This window comes from Coturnix japonica, chromosome 5 (assembly GCF_001577835.2).
Source record: "Coturnix japonica isolate 7356 chromosome 5, Coturnix japonica 2.1, whole genome shotgun sequence".
Taxonomy (NCBI): domain Eukaryota; kingdom Metazoa; phylum Chordata; class Aves; order Galliformes; family Phasianidae; genus Coturnix; species Coturnix japonica.
This window is the reverse complement of record NC_029520.1, coordinates 41,303,256-41,324,431: the sequence shown is the minus strand read 5'-3', so window position 1 is coordinate 41,324,431 and position 21,176 is coordinate 41,303,256. Positions and strand designations below refer to the sequence as shown.

At 39.1% G+C, this 21,176-nt stretch overlaps 1 protein-coding gene across 1 annotated transcript; it reads left to right on the top strand.

Annotated features, from left to right (window-relative positions):
• Window positions 1-1,830: 1,830 nt before the first annotated feature.
• Window positions 1,831-6,923, top strand: LOC107315244 (alpha-1-antitrypsin-like). Its single transcript, XM_015865384.2, has 5 exons — window positions 1,831-1,938; window positions 3,569-4,237; window positions 4,876-5,146; window positions 5,701-5,848; window positions 6,603-6,923. The coding sequence occupies exons 2-5, from the start codon at window positions 3,586-3,588 to the stop codon at window positions 6,807-6,809; spliced, it is 1,278 nt and encodes a 425-aa protein (XP_015720870.1). The 5' UTR covers window positions 1,831-1,938; window positions 3,569-3,585; the 3' UTR covers window positions 6,810-6,923.
• The last annotated feature ends 14,253 nt before the right edge of the window (window positions 6,924-21,176 follow it).

Here is a 21,176-nt window from a genome sequence, read left to right as displayed (position 1 = left end):
AAGCAGACTGTTTCTGAATAATGAGTAGGAAAGTAGGAAAAGGCTGTTGTTTTCTCCAGCTGTCTGCAGTACTTACCAGGTCCTGGTCCTGAAGAGATGACATGAAAATTTAGAATATAAATGCAGCCTACTTAGGTATATCTTATGTTTTCTTTTCCACATGAATTTTATTGATGGGAAAAGGTCATGTATTTCCATGAGAAAATGATTGCTTGGCACTCTGAGGATGTCTGTGCCAATCAGACATTTTATTCAGCTTTATGGATCCAAGGTACTGTTAAAATTCAGTCAAATCTTGGAACCTGTGAAGGGCTGGAGCACCAAGAAAAGATACACTTGCCAACAAACACAGCCAGACTTTTGTGGTATCGGCCTGACTCCTTCACTGTTCCACCCTTTGGATTCAGCAGCAGCAACTATTTAAGAAGTGTTAAATACTTTTATCTTTCTCAGTGTGTTGTTTCTCATTTTCTTAAAGATTTACTCGACAGATTATGAGAGCAATTCAATATTAGAACAAGTTCCTCTGTGGAACCTGACCTTTCTAAGGCAACAGTTACCCATCATACCAATCTCTGCAATCAGAGCATTTGCCTTGGTTACAGGGATATTCAAGATTATTCATGTTTTCACAGCCCTCCCTTACCTGAAGATGGACAATCCTACGACTCCAACATCCTAATTAAGCTGAAACTGCAAGAGTAGAGTTAGCATTAGATCTGGAGTACTGTGAAGGATATTGTCCTGGAGGATAGAAATCAATGTCTGCTCCTCCCTGAGGATGGTTTAAAATTGAGTTTGGCAAATTAATCCTGATGAACTCTACAAAGTGTGCTGTTGAGTGGGTGTTGGATGAAACAGCGATAATCTGTAATATTGGTAGGGCTTCTAGAAAAAAGGAGATGTAGGATGGGAGGATAGTAATAATTCCCTTTCAGACACTGGAATAACAAGTTTTTTGCCATGCCCCTTGTTAGAGTATCTGACATGGAAGTGCATGTAAAGCAAAGGCATGCCACTGAATTCCTCCAGGTGGAAAAATGTGCACCTACTGACATTCATCAACACTTGCCAAATACTTCTGGAGACCAAGCAGTAGAGGCAAACACAGTGAGGCAGAGGGTGATGCATTTCAGGAATGGTGATAGCTGTGTGAAAGACAAGCCACATTTCCAACATACAAATCTAGCTGTCACACTGTGGTATGGATTGCATCTCAGTCATCTCACTCACACAAATCAATTCATGGTGGTTATTATCACAAGAAATAGCATTTTGTAGCTTACAATTTGCTCCACCAAATAGTGTTATTGAGCTCTTTGTACTTTTTTTTTTTTTTTTTTTTTTTTTCCCCCATGGAAAGAAATAAAAGGCATTACATTTGAAGCAACTTATCTCATTAGAGTATATTTACAATGTGCCCTGCAACACATATTGCAGGGCAATATGGAGGTACTGAGCTGTTCCTGACCTAGCTTTTTGGTGCTTCAGGTAGCTGATTAGATATCCTTCTATCAGGATATCCCATGCGGAGAGTCCTGTAGGACAAACTACCCTTTTCACAACCAGACATCACTCAGCACCTATCTTAGATTTCCAGTTCTCTTACTGTGTGGATTTTAAAATCCCAAGGTAGTGTGCTATGCAAAGCGCTTTTGCCCACAGGTTTGCACAAATGCAAGAGTAGTGTGAACCTTGCTCTTTACCCTCTGAGCCCTAGATGTTGGCATCATTTCACCTATGTGTTGAAAAACTGGGTTACGATGTTTGATGTCTAGAAAAAAAAGTAGCTAACTCATTCTTTGCTTTACAAATAAATATTATTTGCTTTGATTAATATTTACCAGTGGACATTAACTTAATATTACCGAGCAAAACGGAGAGTAGGGAAGGAGCACTGTGAATGAGAGGTCCAGCAGACTCTTTTTAAACTACACTGTAAGTACTATATCATACTTAGAAGAATTTGAACTTGTATTGTCTATGATCTCTGCAATTTAATACATAGTATTTAATTATGAGATGATTTTATTTTGAATACGTAGTTGGAAATCTATCTTCTGGAACCATGGTCTATGCATTGAGAATGGGATTCCATCAGTGATGCAGCTCTTAGATACTGTGTCAGGATGACAAGGGAGATGAGGTCCAAAGTGAATGTTCAGCTGCCATTCACCCCAAGGTGAAACACTGAACCCCGCCTCTACTACCAGAGGAGTAAATTCACTTGCAGCTCGATGTCCTAGATACTTTAGGCTGATACAGGACTAGCGCAGGAGCTGAGAGTAATATATTGATACCACAACCATCCTCAAACACTGCAGTTAAGTGGCACAGGGGCTGACACTAATCTCTCTCAGAAGCAGATTTCTGGTGTTACATACAGAGTATTTACAGGATCATAGTGTACTGTTTTCATTTAGATTTTACTTTTTCTCTGTCTATAATTTTATCTGTCATTTTAGGCAAACTGAGCACAGTTCCCACACTCAGCACTTAGACATCTTAGATCTCAAGTGTTTCATAAAGGGCAGCCACATAAGAAGAAATCCAAATTTAACAACTCTCCATGAAATGTTTGATATAGGACCCAAACCTGGCTTCAGACACAACCTGAGGTAAACCATGGGGCAGATTCACACACTGTAGAATAATCATGCTATTGCTCTGAACAGTGACATCACCTCTGTTTTCCTGAAGTACGCTATCTCCTTTATGTTTTTGAGATTTCTGATTTGAGATAATTTACATGATATATTCTATGGAGAACATACTTCCACAATATCTCCTAAAAAGGGAAGAAGAGAAACTGTGGGGTTATGTAGAATTTGTTTCTATCAGTTTAAGGAAGACGAAAGGTCATCCAATTACCCAAATATATACACAGCAAGGCCACAATTAAGCTTCTGCTCTAGCTTTTCCTAAACTCTTGTGTGTTCAGTTTTATAGCCTTATGGATACTTTATGTGCAATGAAGAAATACAACAAAATTTCTTGATTTATCCTCATTTTACTGAAACATGTAAGATAATGTGCTGAAATTACACAGTTCTTGAGTTCAGAGCTGCTGTACCAGAGGCAGAAAGATACAGTTTAAATGGTGAAGCATCAGATGGATTCTCTTCTACTATAACTGATGTTACCTCTTCATTACTGCAGTGCATGAAAACCCAAGTCATCACAAGATTATGTCTACTGTGCTCTGCCAAAGTGCTTCCTGAATGTATAGGAACAATATGCAAACTCAGTTGTATACACAGATACCCTTAGAAATGCAATAATGCCATGCTGATCAGACACAAGGACAATTTCAGATAAGGTGCCTCACAAAAAGCAACACCTCACAAAAACCAGCACAGAATCATTTCTTCCCTAGTGGTGTCATGTTAGTATCTTGGTTGGAAACAAATAGAGCAGACCAGAAATGGACTAGCGATGAGGCCCAATAGAAAGAAAGTAGCAATCCTAAACACTGGCATATGAAAATCAGTATTTCAAATACAAAATGAACTGTTTTTATGCAGGAAATATAACATTCTCTACAAGGTAATCTTTCCTTTCTCAACAGAATTATTCAGAAGGAAAATGAAGCCTGTATTGTATTTGTGTTTGTTTCTTGTTGGACTTCAAGTCCAGGCGCTTCCTAACCCCAACCACAGCAACAAACATAAGAAAGAGAGACCTCATTCCATAGGACACCATGGGCATGTGGAAGGTGAAAACTTGGCTCACATGAAGATAGCCCCCAGCAATGCTGAATTTGCATTCAGGTTTTACAAGCAGGTTGCAAAGGAGGGAGGTAACAAGAACATTTTCTTCTCTCCCTTGAGCCTTTCTACTGCCTTTGCAATGCTCTCACTGGGGGCTAGATCAAACACACTCAGCCAGCTGCACAAATGCCTCACATTCAACCTGACAGAGATGGAAGAGCAGGAGATCCATGAGGGCTTCCAGCATCTCCTCCAGCTGCTGAATGACCCTTACCGAGAGATTCAATTGAGCATGGGCAATACTCTGTTCATAGATGAGAGACTGAAACTGCAACAAAAATTTTTGGATGATGTCAAAAATTTTTATCATTCAGAAGCTGTTTCTATGGATTTCCAAAATTCTGAACATGCTAAAAAGGAAATCAATAACTACATAAAAGAAAAGACCCATGGTAAATTTGTAGACTTACTGAAGAGCCTTGATAAAGATGCAGTGATGATTCTGACTAACTACATTTACTTTAAAGGTGAGTGAAAAACATTGGTTAAGGTTGTAAATATAGGCTGTAGAAGTCTGATCCAAGTCAAGGATCAAGATTTTTTTTTCCCATGGTTAACCTACGCTACCATACAATTTAAACTATATCTTTATTCTTCTAAATGAAGTAAGGAAATACTTGAAAGGCAGATATAAGGAATCAATTTTTATGAGTAAAAAATAAAAAGGAATAAAAGGATATAAGTACCAACCAATACTGTATCATCTCAAATTAGGCTCAGAGCTAAAAGTATTCAGAAAGGGCAAGCTTACTATCATTTTTTGAAAGGCACAATTATTTTGCTGGGCAAGACACAATCAAAATAAAATATGAATTAAGCATAATAAGGGAATAATTTCAGAGAATGCATAAGGTCAGTTCATAGAAGCAGATAAAGGCTCTGGCCTTTTCCTTGACCTATACTGTCTTTTGTGATTTTTATTCAAATGACTGAAATGATTCAAAGCTCCTCTCCATTGCCAGGGAACAAGAATCCTTAAACTGAGATAGGTTTGTAATTGTATTTATCATTCAGATATACTACCCTGAGCATCAACTATTGTGTTATGCACTTACTTGTCACTTTTTCAGCTTATTCACCTCTGTTCTCATTCTTTTGTCAAAAGGCTACTGGGAAAATCCTTTTAAAAGTTACAACACCAGAGATGATGACTTCTTTGTGGATGCCGAGCATTCTGTTAAGGTTCAAATGATGTACAAACAAAAATACTATAATATCCATAGGGACGAGAAGCTGTCTTGCTGGGTAGTAGAAATACCATACAAAGGAAATGCTACTGCCTTTTTTATTCTGCCTGATGAAGGGAGTATGAGCCAGGTAGAGGACGCTCTGCTACAAGATACAGTGTCTAACTGGAGCCTATCATTTAAATTAAGGTAACCCTTTGACTTCTTTTGACTGACATTTTTTTTAAGCACTAAAGAGGCTATAAATGCTCATGCAGGCAAGGTTTAGGATACCACAAGGAGCTGCTAAACACAGATCTGAGGACCAAGCATTGCAGAGCTCATTCATCTCAAAGGAAGGAAGTATCAGGAGATTTTGTTCACTGGGGAGACTTCTCCTCACTTCTTTTGCCACAGCAGTGGTAATGCTGTCAAATGTGGGGCTCCTGCATTTGCAAACTCAGCCTTCAGAAACCCATCTAGACTAGGGAGGATCCAACCAAAAGAAAATGGAATTTCTTCTCCAATCTGGATGACTAACTTATCAGACTGTGGGTGGTAGGACTGGTACCTCAGTTTCTCCTTCACCAATGTCTTATTTATTTAGTCCTTAGAAAGGTAGGTCTATGCTCCACAGTTAGCTGGGATGTACTCACACCTTTTGTATCAGCTCTTATATTGAAGAACATTGAAATTATAACTCACTTTCTTTTCACTGTTTTGTTGTTTGTTTGTTTTTGTAAAAAACAAAACAAAACAAAAAGACGCATCAACCTGTATCTTCCAAAATTCTCCATCTCTGGTTCCTATGATGTCAAGGAATTATTTTTGAAAATGGGTGTGACAGACATGTTCAGTAACAATGCTGATTTCTCCGGAGTGGCAGAAGATACCCTTCTGAAAGTTTCCAGGGTAAGTATGCGATCAGGGCAGGTGATCAAGAAATCTGCTTGCCCTCCTGACTTGATGGTTTTATCTTAAAAAATAGGCTGATCCTATTTCTAGATTTCAGCCATGGCTCACTCACAGCAATACAAGGTTTAGTGGTTAGATGATTACTCTTCTTTGCATATAGCAAGCAATTTCTTTTTCCATAGCTATACCACAAACTCACTTTAAAACTGACAAAGTGTAAAGATCTGGAAAGGGTAATGGGAACAATTTCACAAAGATCTTGCGTAAATAATTAATACAAGAGTCAGAGTTAAGACATTAATTTGAGAATGGTCATTCTTATTCTGTGAATATGCCGTTCTTACTGTATTAGCTGAGCACCTCAGAATTGGTCTGTCATTATTGTGTCAACAGAAAAAAAAGTTTTTTGCACATACATAAATTGATGCAAAATGAAAACACACCTCCTTGGTGTTAAATATTAAGGAAAAGATCTTACTCAAAGAAACCACTGAAGCTCTCCATGCTGTTCAGTATCTGTAAGCAGCCAAGTTTGACTCTGACAGAGTGAAAAATAAAGCTTTCTCTTAACTCAGAGCAAACTTTCTTGTCTTGGAAAGGCTGGACAAGAGAACCTTTTTCTCACAAATTCTGTTCATTTTGTGCTGTATCTCTTAAAAACTATCATCTCTCAGTGTTAGAGCAAACCTGTTTATCCCCTGCTGCTTTTCACTGTCTGTCCCTAGACGTTTATTTTTTTCTTCCTTTGTAGGCAATTCACAAGGCCAAGTTGAATGTTAATGAGAATGGCACAGAGGCTGCTGCAGTGACCATGGTAGAAATAGTGCCTCTCTCTGCAATGCTTAATCCTCTTGAAATAAAATTCAACAGACCCTTCGTAATTATGGTTTTTGACAAAAGCACCAACACCATCATCTTCATGGGGAAAGTCGTGAACCCAACTGCCATTGAAGACTAGGTCAGAGCACTTGTATTCCACAACAGAGAACAGCTTGTACACATCTCAAAGAGTTCTTTGTGTAAAATGGCCAGAATTGATCCCTAATTAAATAAAAAATAATTTCAAAAAGAATAAAATTTTATATTATATTATTCTTTTTCAACAGACAGCCAGGAGAAGAAGAAGCAGGCTATGTTTATGAAATGTCCCAGGATAAACATACAGCAGTGGGGTCTTTACAGACATTTCCTACCTTGTACAATAGAGGCTGGTGTTGTGGCCCCCTGTGTGCCAAAGACCAATACCTCCAGTCCAAGCTCTGCTTTCCATCTGAAGAGGATCAGGGATTAAAACTTGATTTGAGAGGGAATCAGGTTTCTAGCCATTGCTGGAGGGTATCAGCTTCTAGCAAGGCTGGGTCAGAAATGTTGAATGTGGCTGGGTCTGAAAAAGTCCTGACAGATCATATGGATGGAAGAAAACAGGAATCTGAGGAATCTGTTCTTGTTTGTCATGAGAGATAATAGAACCTTTCAGATGGGCAATGGGCAATTACAGACCTTATCCCAGACCTACTGACAAAAAAAAAAAAAAAAAAAAAAAAAAAAAAAGGTGGAAGTGAGTTTATTCACATAGATCTAAGGATACACTGAATACAAAATATTGTCTCTATAATCATCTCACTGTCTCTGTACTTTAAAGAAAGGAATACACTGAGGCCTGAAAAATGTTCCAAGGAAAATCTTAGTCAGCTATGCCTGTCTAATTCATTTTTGCTCTCAGAAAAATCAAATCAATTGCTCCAACAGCTCTTGAAGAAGCAAGACTCCACTCATGGAGCTAAGCCAAGGATTTCAGCTTTGCACAGAGGTGCCAAATTACCACACTCTTTCTCCACAGCTTCTGATACAGCTGCAGAATCATTACTCACCTGCTCTGGGAGTGGTGGGACTTAAGTTAGCAGTCAGATGTTTGAGACATGTTAGAAGAAATGTAACAATGAAGGAAAACTGGTAACTATTGATATTATTTTAATTTTTGCCTTCTCCTCTGAAACTTCTGGAAAATGAAAGCCAGACATAATCTCATTCTTATTGCTTAATTATAAATACAAGAGGTCTGAAATAGGAACCTTTGTAAAATTCATGATTCTCTGCTTATAAGAATTGTTATTCTTATGAAAAATAGTGGAATTCTACTTGTTGCCCCATTGATATTTAAGATGGAAAAAATATTCCAACTGAGAGAATACTTCCCAGAAATTGTTTCATAACTTCCTTAAAACTGTAAAGAATAAAAACCACCTAGATTTTTCACAAACCAGTATATGAAGTGGACTAAGGATGTATCCTCATGTTAACACAGGATAATGTCTCACTTTGTCCTCCACTAGTAGATCATCTGCAGGCAATTAGGCACAGGGATGTGGATTTTGGTCTTTTACGACTTCTCTTGTCATCTGAAATAACACCATACATACCACAATCCTTTACCATACATGAGAACTGAGATCTGCAAGGGATCTTTCAGTGATTCACCTACATTTTGCATATATTTTGACAGGAAGGGCTTCCTGTGTCTTCACTAAGCAACACTCTCTGCTACTCTTAGTGTCAAGACCCAGTCATAGAAAATTAGTATTACTGAGGTGCTCAGAGACAGCACAGTTCTTGCCTGAGTCACAGGGAGCTTGAACTGGCACTGCCTACAAGCAGTTCTATGTGGGAATGGAAATTATATGAGCACTGCTTATGTTTTCTATTTCCAACAATATGACCTGACATCCATCAAAAAATAAAGGTTATGAGGAGCAGCAGGGAGTGGTGCAGGCTGCAGACTGGGAGATTCAATCAGCTTCACATTGCAACTCAAAGTTACTTTGAACTCTGTTGATTTCTCTGAAATGCACTTATTGAGTAAATAACAACAAGATGCCTAAATAGAAAAGCTCAGTAAGGTAAACACAGTTTGCCATTTGCTAAGGTATAATTTTTTAAATATACTAAAACAGCTTATAACTTTGGAATTTTTCTGTTCTTGGTTTTTCAAGTGCCAATTTTCAGCAAGGCTGCAGTAATTCTCAGTTTACAAGGGTCTCACCTTTATAGCTGCTCTGCACAGAAGAAACTACATTTTTGTCTGAGGACCTCAGGAACAAGTGTGTTCAAGAGGGAGATGACTCAAAAGCTTTCCTTCATGGTGTGGCCAGTGCCAGTAATCCACCTGGATCACCTAGAACTGCTCCAAATTTTTTTGGCTCTTGTCAGAATCTTTTTGATGACTCAGAAGTTATTTCTAGAAACAGCCTGAACTCTCCAGTGGCTGAGAAGCCAAGCAGCAAATTTTCCATAAGCCCTTGGGAAAACTGCTGACTTCTTAGACAATAGCTATTGTATGCAGAGTCGAGCAGCTTTTCTTGCCAGCTATACTTCTTTAAAGACATGGCAGTACAGGCAACGTGCAGGGGAGCTTGTAGAAAAGAGGAACCATGATGTTTTCAGTTCTTTAAAGCTGTAATTATTTCTGGTCCTTTCATTTCTTTCCAATAAACATCCTAGTCCCTTTTGCACAAAGCCGTGAGCCTTTAGGCAAGTATGTCACATTTACTCCAAATTTTTGCTTTTCTACATGCTGCTTTGAAGTCAGTGGGAACTACAGATTTATACTGACTGCACTGCAAGTACTATTTATTTTAGCATTTAAATATGGCACTAAGAAAGGATGCAGAAATCCATGACTTCTGGCTATTCCAGATTATTTTTTTTTTTCAAACTGCTTCAGTGTCCATGTTGTTCACTGTATGCACAGTGTTTTCACAATCCTCCTTGTTGAATACTCATTCAAGAATAAAATACTCCAAAATCAGCATCACCTCTCATTCTGTGAGCAGCAGTCTGCAAACCATTGAAATTAACCATAGGACCAACAAAATATCAGTAAATGAAGGGTTTTTACTATTCAGGAAATGATCAAACTGACCCTGATGAAGCAGTTTACATGGAAGATACATGTCCTTCCCAGAATAATACATGATGTTCAGCTACATGTGAGATGTTGAATTCCCCAGTGTTCCAGCTCTCTCCTCTACTGTTTTGTTGGGGAGGCCAATATGCACACAGGTGGGGACAGGTGAAAGACCATCAAGATTGTTTTCCTCTGGAAGAATCAGTACTGAACAAAATAATTTCTTGCCTCACAACAGCCTGGTGTCATAAGGGTTGCTGGCTGAGGCTGAGTTGTGTGAATGTCTTCTCATATGTTTTATATGAATTAAAGGACATCAAGAATTCTAAACTAAAAAAGAAGGATATTTCAAGGAACAACTTTGATAGCCCGTCACTTTCCTTATCTGCTGGGTTCTCCCTGCTGTTACATAAGGAAAGTAAATTAGATACAGCTTAAACATGATCCTGCTCTCTGGCTCAGCAATTGAACACGGAGGCTCAGGGAGAGAATTCTTAGTGCACCAAGGAAACAGAAGATTTATTCATTTCCGAGGGGTTTAAAATGAAACAGTTTGATCCAAAACTGATCTAAAACACATGCAAGTGCCTTGGTGTAGCAACAAAAACAGTTTGTAAAAGAAAACTTTAGCTTTCCTACAGCAGATTTAAAGAGAACCAGTTTCTACTCATTTCTCATGTTTGCCTTTCAGCAGAAATATTACTATCTAATAAAACTTTCATTGCATCAGTAATTGAGGGTACTGCTTGATGAATCCAGTCAGCTGGTTACAAGGTAGACATGACACTGCAGAAATAAAGTTTCCATACTCCAAAAACTTTTAATAACTATTAAACAGAGAGTCAATAAAGACAAATTTCTCTTTCACTTGTTTATCTTCATTTCTCACAGTTTCTCAAAAGCTTTTCAAACAAAGAATTTCATTATAAATGACTATGAATCATAGTTATTGTTTTTTTTCCTGATGGCAAAATACTTGTTAAAGCTCAAATGAGGTCCAGTCTGAGTAGAAATTACAGTAAGCCTCAAGAGCACTCTATGATTTCCTGCCTGAGTGGTGAAATCCCACAGAAGTAGTAAAATTCTGTTGTTTATTTTACAGAAGGGAAAATGAAACAGATATAGGAGGCCCTTTGGAATGAGTTCTACATAAACATGAAATAAAAGAATGACTGGAGTACAAATCTTTCTCAGTTGTTATAAACAGTTCAGGCCAGAACAGACCAGAAACCTATGCCCTGACAATATGAGACACAACCTGTTCTCTCAATTTTTGCACAATAATAAGAGGGCGATGAATTTCACATTTTCATTGGAAAAAATACTTCTATAGACACTTCAAAACATTTTAGAACGTATTTACTAAAATCTTTTGCCGCTAAACACCTTCTTTGCAAGGGAGAAGTACTCCTTAGTTTTACTTGGAACCAGATGACATGTATAAGATAAAGTCTTTTCCTTCCCCTTATATTTCTATCCACGGGCAGTGGGGTCAAGTTCTGCAATTTCTTCACAGGCGGTAACATTGGCATCTTAAGCAGCTGGTAGAAAAGAGAACCAGGAATCATTCTCTTGATATTTTCCCCAGAGCAGTCATGTTGAAGGAGACATCATACCCCAACTAAAATAAGACTATTTTCCCCACCTCATTCTGGATTAAAACCTGTTAAGTCAGACTGCAGAGAGGACAGAAATAAATCTTCCTTATTATCTCCTTCAACAGTATAAGGAATAATCATTATGCTGCATTTTTGTTTGTTTGGTGTTCATTTCAAATGGGAGACTTTGATAAGTAATTCAAGAGATTATCTTAAATAAGTTTGCAGATCAGTGGATGTGGTGTGTAAAATAAAGTATTTGCCTGGAAAAACTAATGGAGATGATCATTAAGAGTGAATCGTAAATGGGGGTTGACATTTTGATGCTGAATGGGAGATGCAGGAAAGCTGGGGAGAGTTTTTAAGGGGCTGGAAATGAAAGAGAAGCAATTGAAATGATACCATCGCAACAATGAATAATGAAAAGATAAGGTTAAAGTCATGGGTCTGAGTGTGGCAAATCTGTATTTGGGAAGTCCGGAGGAAAGGAATATCTACCCCTTGCATCCGGTGGGTATATTCATTTTCACAATAACTCGGCTGCTGGTTCCAAGTGACAGTGCCAGCTCAGACTGCAACTGGTTTAACACAGGCACACACCAGGCATCGACCCAGCGAGTTCACTGACATGGCTGCTGGACTTGCAAACCTCAAAGGCTGTATAAAGGTAGACACAAATGCAAGCATGATTGATACCACTTTTTAAATACAGTTGCATTCACAGCTTTTTTGCAAGTGTGGGGACCCAGATTTCCCAAGCATTTACCAACCTCACTCTACATTTCTCTGAGCAACTTTGAAACAAATTTCTTTACAATGACTTGTGTTCTTCACCACAATGTACCTCCATGACTAATAGCTAACAGGTCTGATCACCTGTGCCCTGATCCTTCTAGGACAGTATGGACTGAACTGCAGGAATTTTTGCTATCCCTTGCATGTTGTTTTGCTTTCTGTTAACTCTGAGCTTTCCTTTGATCTTGGAACCATACTGCTGTTGGCTTTCGTCTGAAGACTTTGGATCAGAAAATCAGGTGAAGGAGGCCTTTCACTCCTGGCATGATCCCTGGGAGATGGCAAGAAACAATGGAGCCATTGTGACCCAAGAATGCACAGTAAATGCTGATTTTGCTATTTACTGTGCTGGCATACATCAAGTATTATCTGTGTCCTGAAGAGCAATGCTACTGTAATAACTCTGTTTACTCTGTTTAATGTATAACAGTGCGCTTACTGGTTAAGCCTATTCAAACAATACAAAAACAGATCAAAAACCTGTAATGGTCAAATGAACAAAGTAGGGTCCTTTTAAAAACACTGCAGATACTGTTCTATTTCAGTAGCTATGGACATTAAACTTACACTGGCTGTCTGCTTCACAAGTTAACTCATTCAAGAGATCAATTCATTCACATGCCATTTACTAAGCCCACTAAAGCAACGTTAATATATCCTGTACTAAAAAAGCTCTTCTTTAGACAGACAGTGAGATAGAGGAGGGTTTCACTGTTGTGAAGAGGAATTTTTAAATGAAACCTTTATAGAAGCAGCGGTGGGCAAGCATGAATCATTGACTACAAGTAATAGAAAGTTGTAGGATTTTTAAGAAAGATTAGTCTTAATTTGTAAAGTGCATCAGTGTCTACTTAAATTTAGACAACAACTACCTGTACTTCAGCAGATGGAGACTGTCCAAGCAGAGGCCCCAGTAGTGGGAAAGAATCCAGGGAGTCTTGTGTTAGATAAGCTGCAGAGACTTGGGAAACTGACTGTAACACAGTCTCTGCCTTTCATGGTTTGCTTCACGCACAGGCAAAAAAAGGAAATGGTCTACAATGGCTCAGTAGCATCACTAATTGACATCTACATTGCATCTCTTTATTCTGATTATGCTAAATGCCTGGCCACTTTTAATTTTCCTTGAGTATTAAGTTGTCAGGTAAGAAGGTACCATGGGCCCAGCATGTTTTCACTACAAGGGCAAATCAGTATTGCATGAACAATAATTCAGCTCATCCTTTCCCATTCTTATAGTTCATGAACTGCAGAAACACCACTATCTCCAGGAGGAAACTTGGATATCCAGCTAAATCTATGTGAAATATCTTCACAATAATTCCATTCTTTGCTGTTTGTTTTCGCCTGTTATAGAATAGCACTGTAAGTGGCAGCAAAGGAAGATGCAGCCTTACAGAGTTTGGGTGGCTTTAGTCCTGCTTTCTGGAATGTCTTGTTCACATCACACATAGCTGTGGTATCACCAGCTCCATCACACATGTCCAGGTTAACTCCTGTTAAACTCTCAAATTGAAATTAGTTCACTTGAGTTGCTCTCAGCAGAACATTGTGCCCTGAATGCAAGGGATCCTCTGAGAACAGAGCTATGAAGGAGCAGGGGTGCTTGTCAGCTGCAAAGCAAGTGTGAAGGAAATGTTGTGCCTCCACTGAAAGGACTTTAAAAAAGTGTCATGTTTCAAGTCTAAGGACAAGATGCATCACTGAAAGAGATTATAAATGGTGTGATTTAGATAGTGCAGCTTCCACATTGCAGCTCATCTCATACATTAGTTATTGTTCCTTGATGTTATTCTTTCACTTCTATTTTACTAGGAATCTCCCATTCTTCCCATACTGGTTCTTCAAATGCAAATTCAATTTATTGAGCAAATAACTTTCAACTTGCTCCTGTTTGGTATTCAAGCTAATTAATGGGATTCATCTTGGAGGAGAGGACCACTGTGCAGTCAATACATATACCAGACAGCCCATCACATGATAATTGCATGATCAGCTGTCAGTTACTCAATGGAAGGGATGTGTACTTGGATCTTCATGGGTAGAGCCAGAAAAATGATGAGATCTCTCTAATCCAGGGACTTTGTTGTGCTATATTTTCCAGAGAAATCAGCCCAAGGCTTTTCAGAGAGAAGGAACGTGCAGTTTTTAGCTACAGAAACGTGAATACTGACAAGCATTTGAGAGCAAATGAGTACAATCACATTTTCTCTGAAAAGTGTGAGTCTACAGCATGTGTTTGTCAGACAGTAAATAGAAATTAGATTTCTTTGCCAATATTGTTATATCATTTGCAGCAATGGTACTGTTAGGGTTCTTCTAAGCAATCGTAATTTGGAAAAATGCGAGTAAGAAATTCAGTTTCTGAGTTCCACTAATGTTAGAAATACCAGATATCCACTCAGGTTTGTTTTTTTTATGTTTTCTCACCCAAAATGTGTCAAGTTTCTAATGTTCCCCAAGAAATGGCATCTGGAGATCCAATGGCTGATTGCCCATATAAAAATGATTCAGTGCTAATTATATTCTAAGAAACTTGTAAAGATGGAATTATGCCATTTGTAAAATGCTGAAAATTAAATGAGATTATACTGAACAGTGCATAGAAAATTCACTGTCAGATACTTGGACAGAAAAACCTGGCAGAGGTTTATCACTGGGGCTTCACAGGAGCATTCATAACGCAGAGTCACCATGGAGATTTTAGAGCTGTATTGATTGCACCCTACATAATTACAATGCTATATACTACATATTATTGTACATAGATTGCCCTGAAAGTAATGCCTCCTATTTTCTGGGCTGCATTAAAAAGATCTGGCCAGCAGAGAGGGGGTGATTGACCCCCTCTACTCAGCTCTTGTGAGTCCCCATCTGGAGTACAGTGTCCAGGCCTGGGGACCCCAGTGCAGGAAGGACATGGAGATCCTAGAGTGGGTCCAGAGAAGGGCTGCTAAGATGATCAGGGGGCTGGAGCACCTCTCCTGTGAGGAAAGATTGAGGGAACTGGCCTTGTTTAGCTTGGAGAAGGCTCCAGGGATACCTCATTGTGGCATTCTAGTACTTGAAGGGAGAGTATAAACAGGAGGGGGAATAACTGTTTACAGCGGTGGACAGTGGTATGACAAGAGGAAATGGATTTAAACTGAGACAGGGGAGGTTTAGGTTGGATATTAGGAGGAAGTTTTTCACACAGAGGGTAGTAAAGCTCTGGAACAGGTTGCCCAAGGAAGTCGTGGATGTCCCATCCCTGGAGGCATTCAGAGCCAGACTGGATGTGGCTCTGAGCAGCCTGGTCTGGTGGTTGGTGACCCTGCACAGAGCGGGAGGCTGAAACTAGGTGATCTTTGTAGTCCTTTTGAACCCAGGCCATTCTATTATTCCATGAATTATTTCCATCAAAACTAAAATAGATACAAAGAGCACAATAACACTATTTGTTAGAGTGAATTCTCAACTACAAAACACAATTTTTCAACACAGATGCCACCATGAGCTATGTATTTTCACTGGTGATCCACAAGAACCTGTATGCTGTGCTAGTAACTGTCTACTTCAGTAGAGGTGAATCACTGTCCCTCTCACTACAGATGAAGTTCCACCTACTGCCTCTCTGTACTCACAACCATCACTTGGTCTCCATGAACATTCAGCAAGCATCAATGGTTGTTAGTTGGTACTAACATTTTTTTCTGCATGGAGGAATTCATCTCCACAGCTTGGCTTCATGTGCACTTCCATGTCAGACACCAGCATGTCAGAGTGCCCCCCGCTGCCATCTATCACATAGATACAAAATGGAATGGAATACTGGAGGGAAGGATCGACCCCTACTGAAAAGCACTGACATCTGCCTATGATATCATAGGCCAACATATTATAATTGGAGACATTACTTTTGGAGCAACCCTCTTATTTATTATTTAATAAATGGCAAAGACTTTCCTCAGTAAAACAAAAATTTTCTGAGGTATCAGATGAAATATGTTTCAGCATGCATTTGACCAATGCTGACCAACTCTCTGTGCTGAGAGTTATAGTACCTACATGAGATCTTCCACCCCCTTGCACTCTGCTTTTGTGTCAGAGAAGCTTTTTTTTTTGTCCTTCCTGAGGCCAGGCTATATCTAGGCATGAGGATACACCACAAAGAAGCTGGAACACATGGGAAGTGAAAGCTTGCTTGGGCTGTAAAGCAAAAATCAATTTCCTATTCTGGGAAAGATTAACTGACTTTAATCAATAAACACTGCTGAAACAACGTATACATTCCTGATTCTTCTTTTAGTTTTCACACTAGAGAAAGAATGTGAAATTATGGCATTTTTTTCTCTTTGGAGATTAAAAGAAATGTCTAAACACAGAAAAAAATTCTAACTAACCCTAGTTGCTAGAATCCAAGCAAACAAAACCTCTGCCACACTCCTCAAGGATTTTTGAGAGATTAAATCAGACTAAACTATCTGACAAAGACTATTTTTCTGTGTTTCTTTTTGTTGAATGCTAGATGTCACCCAGACATTCTCAGAGATTCCCTTTAAACATATTTGTCATTTCTCTACTGTGAAAAGCCTTGTGTACCATGTGGAAATGCAATAAATACTAATATTCTATCACCAGTCATTGCTATTTATACTTTCAGTAAATGTTCACAGTGAACCCCTTTTTCATGCTGAATTTCAGTGAAACTATTCAGTTTTGTTTTATTTTTTTTTTCAGACAGAACCTTGCTATTTTTCTTCCCATTCTCTCCCTTGTGTGCTTAATTTCTTTTCTGTGGGTTTAACAAATCACCACAGCATATTTTGCTGTTGAAGTTAGGGGTAGGGAACTAACTGTCACTGCATCCCTGGAGCAGATGGGTGATTATGTAATATATATAAGCTGATACTGATTTGAACATGTCATAAATATAGGAAAGTGAAACAAAACATGTACCAAAATCTTACCCTAATTTTTACTTACTTAATTTTTACTTTACTTAATTTTACTTACTCTAATTATAGGTGCAAGAGTCAGATACTGCTACTGCTCTCCTTATCAATACAAATGGTAACCTTCTGCAGTCACTGATAGAGATTTTGTGTAGTACATGCAAATTATCATATGATATTTTTAAAAACACAGTCACTTACATGCATAAAACTTTACTATATGGTGCTTTTTTTGAGCAACGACAAATGCTTGTGCAGCCCCAGATTGTCCAGTTTGCATGAGCTTATGGACTTCCCCAGAAAAATACTACAAGGTCCAAGCATTCACCAAAAAGTTGACATTTGTAAGGAATTACTGGTACAAGAAACTATAGTTTTCCAAGAAGATGAGAAATACCTAGATGACACCATTACCTGACATACTTAATAATCCATCTCTGCTAGTTAAGAACCTGCACCTGCACCATAAAGGACTGAACCCTCATGCTCTGTGCCTGCCTTAGAGCAAGCACCAACACAGGCTCCCTTCCCAGCTCAATTCAGTAAGGCACCACCTTCCCCACTGTGCCCAGACCTCCTGATGCTGTGTGATCTTTCAGCAATCTTTCCACAACAGTATGGGGAGATATTTTCCTTCACCAAGAGGACAGGAACAGTCCTGTTTGCTCAAGAAAAACACTTACTATTTGCCTACTCAGAAAACAATGTTTTTATGAACAATTTATATCTACAAGTACTTCTTCATAAACCAGTTCCATCAGCAAGATCGGTTCCCTCTTTGTACAATTGATATCCTCTGCCTCCCTCTGTTGATTGAGTTGATCAGCAGCACCCTTGACCAAGGGGAAGCAGTGAATCCTTTGGAAAACTCTGTACTTGGAAATGTGTATTGCTTTCCTCTAATGTACTGATTACAGTTGGTCAGTAAAATAAATTTACATTTACAAGAGGTTCATTTCTCAGTGGTTAATCTGTTACTAATTAAAAGCCTTCTGTTAGAGAGCTCAACACTGCCAGCCCTGATTGCAATGAGTTCTACATAAAGAGACAGAGCTCCATTTTTGTCCCTGTGTGTGATTCCTACTCAAGCAGCAGTTTGAGGAAGCAGAGAGAAAAAGAGTGTGCATATATGAAGATCACCTTTCTGCATACCCACTTACAGCTTTTCCTATCATTACAGATAGCCCACAGTTCCTCTGAGCTTGCCACGTCCCTCTAAGCCTCTGCAAAGGGGCAGAGGAGACTTCGTGCTTCCAAGTAAAAAGAAGCCAAAGGAAAAAAAGAATATATATATATATATACATATTATATATATGCAACAGTGCAAAAAATTTTCAGAGCGCTGGAAAAGGATCATTCTTTTTTTTCTTTAAAAAAATAAAAGCAAAAAATAAGAAAAGAACAGTTAGTGAATTATAGGTCATTGATACCCACAGCTATTCTTGGAAAATTGCTGGGAATATTAGTGAAAATAAAAACCATCAGAAGAATTTAGAAAATATCAAGATGATACATAGCAAGAAAAAAGAAACGAGATGACAAAAAGAAATTGGTTTTGTCAAAAACTGACCACATCGAACCAACTTAATCCTCCCCAGTGGCAAAGTACTTGTCATTAGTAAATAGTTGAGCTAAAATACAGCCTAGCTAAGCAATAGTTAAGTTATACTTAGGCTTAGTAAGGCGCTGTTGTCTTATATGACCTACTCTTATATAATGTACTGAGATAAGTGCTGTGAGATTGGATCCAGTGATCCAGAATTAAGGAGAAATCAGACCTCCTTAGTTGTTCTGCATGTAGAATGATTCAATATTTTTTTTATCTGTCCCACCTGTCTGGCTAAAAGGCATTAATAAATGTTGGTATTTTGTAACTGCAGGAATTTACAGCTGATATGTCTCACCATTATGTCATACAGTGTGACAGCGCATCCAAGAGACTCTGATGTTACTGCCTGCACTAGTCCATACTACCAATTTCTGGGGTGTCCAGTCACCACAGACAGTGGATGGGACAAAAACTGAGATTCTGTCAAAAGAGAAGACAATGCAAACACTGAAGCAATCAGCCTACCAGACAGGTCATAGCTGGTCTCTGGGATTTGAAATCAATTCAGAGAATAAGTTAGACTTAGTCTGCTGGGACAGGTATTTCTGTAAGTGGCTGGATTCCAATTGCCTGGCCATTTGAGAGATATAAGGGCACCTTGGCAGAGATGAAATACTTTTTAGAAGCATTTGAAAGTTGTTGTTTATACAGGGCGTGTGAAGACCTTAAGTGTTGGCATTCCTCAGTTTTAAATCTCTTATGGGCTATCCAACTCACAACATGGGTCTGGAGGTGTGCAGAATTGTTAACCTGTGGGTATCCTTTGGCCAAAGAACCATACAAGGTCGAAATGAAGGTACAACACTGAAGGTGTCCTGACCACATCATTTTAGAGCATAAAAACAATGGATTCACTGATTCTTTCTCTTCCCTACAGCTCTCAAGAGGGAATAACTGCAAACAGATAGAGAAATGAAATTTGCTCAGATAATAGTGGAGAGCTGTCAACATTTGTTCTCAGACCCACGCACATATATTGCTTATAATGGCACAAGAAAGAACTCAGCTCTACTCAGATAGTAAAAAAAAAAATCTAAGTGCAAAAAACAAATTAACATGCATTTGAATATTTTCCACTTTGTTCAAACTCCGACAATAATCAGAGACACAGTCACACAAGCTCATCTTCAGAAACGCTTTGTCTGTCCCTAGAGTAGATCATGGAGAACCAGACCTGCTATGCCATCTGCAGCCACATGTGCTGTGCATCTTATAGGAAGCAAGTAGAGTCTAAAAAAGGGTTTTCTCAACTGCTTGAATGCTTCACTGAGGATGTATTTGAAAACTGACCATCTTAATGGACCTTTGTGAAAGAAAATGGAGCATTTCTGGTTTTAAAATAGTTCATTCAAGTCTGGTTATTCTGAGAGTCTCAACACTTCCCCTTCTCCCCTCCCACCTAATCTTTTGAAAAGCATATCATATCATTAGCAGGACATAATTACAGGCAGGTGTAGAGAAATCAAGGCAGCTGCATGAATCCCTACTGAGACCACAATTACTTCCATAAATTTCCAAGGTCTTAGAGGGGAAAAGCACAGCCTAATCTTAGGCACCATTGTGGTGGGGTGTGTGTACCTACTAGGAAGAGGGCAGATGGCCTGCCAGATTTGTTTGTTCCTAGTATTATATCTTGTGCTGAGCCCTGGCAGAGGCTGCGTCTGAGCAGTGGAGGGGGAGGCTGCATGCTTGCTTGTGCCAGCTCTGCTGCTATGTGCCATAGGATGAGGGAGATGACAGCTTCCTGAGTGTTTGGGGAAAAGCTGCTGGAGTCACGTGGTGAGAAGCAGAGAGGTTTCTCAACAGGGTGAAATGCAAACCTGTTGTGTGAATGGAGGCAGGGTCTCCTGGGAGTGGGATTTCACAGTCATTTGGATTAGCTACAGGAAAGGGGAGACAGGCTCTTTAACAGGGTCCGGGGTGACAGAACAAGGGGAAATGGCTTCAAGCTCAAAAAAGTTGATTTGGGTTAGATATAAGGAAAAAATCTTTTACAGCAAGGGTGGTGGGGCACTGGAGCACACTGCTCAGGGATGTTGTTGATGCCTCATCCCTAGAGATTTCAAGGTGAGGTGGGTAAGGCCCCAGGCAACCCTCTGTGATGTGGATGTGCCTGTATGTTGCTGGAGATTTGGACTAGATGGCCTTCAGTGTTCTCTTCCAACTCTGAGGATCCTATGATAATAATTTGGGTTGGAAGGCACCTCTGGAGGTCATCCAATCCCACCACCTGCTCAAAGGAGCACCAGCCTGGATATTAGATCATGTAACTCAGGGCCGTATCCAGCCAGGTTTTGTATGTCTCCAAGGACAGTGATTTCACAACCTCAAAGAGCAATCTGTCCTTATGTTTGACTATAATCCCTGTGAACATTAATTATACTGATTTTCATTTCCCTTGCTATAGCTTGTATCACCTGCCACTCACACTACTGCTGTGCATCCCTGGTTTCATCTTCTCCCTAACTTTACCTGTTACACAGAA

Bases quoted from the DNA above. Each gene is read 5' to 3' on its own strand.
- LOC107315244 (XM_015865384.2), top strand. From the start codon at position 3,586: ATGAAGCCTGTATTGTATTTGTGTTTGTTTCTTGTTGGACTTCAAGTC. The intron at 4,238-4,875 runs GTGAGTGAAAAA...TTTTGTCAAAAG, and splicing joins TAACTACATTTACTTTAAAG to GCTACTGGGAAAATCCTTTT. The intron at 5,147-5,700 runs GTAACCCTTTGA...CAAAACAAAAAG, and splicing joins AGCCTATCATTTAAATTAAG to ACGCATCAACCTGTATCTTC.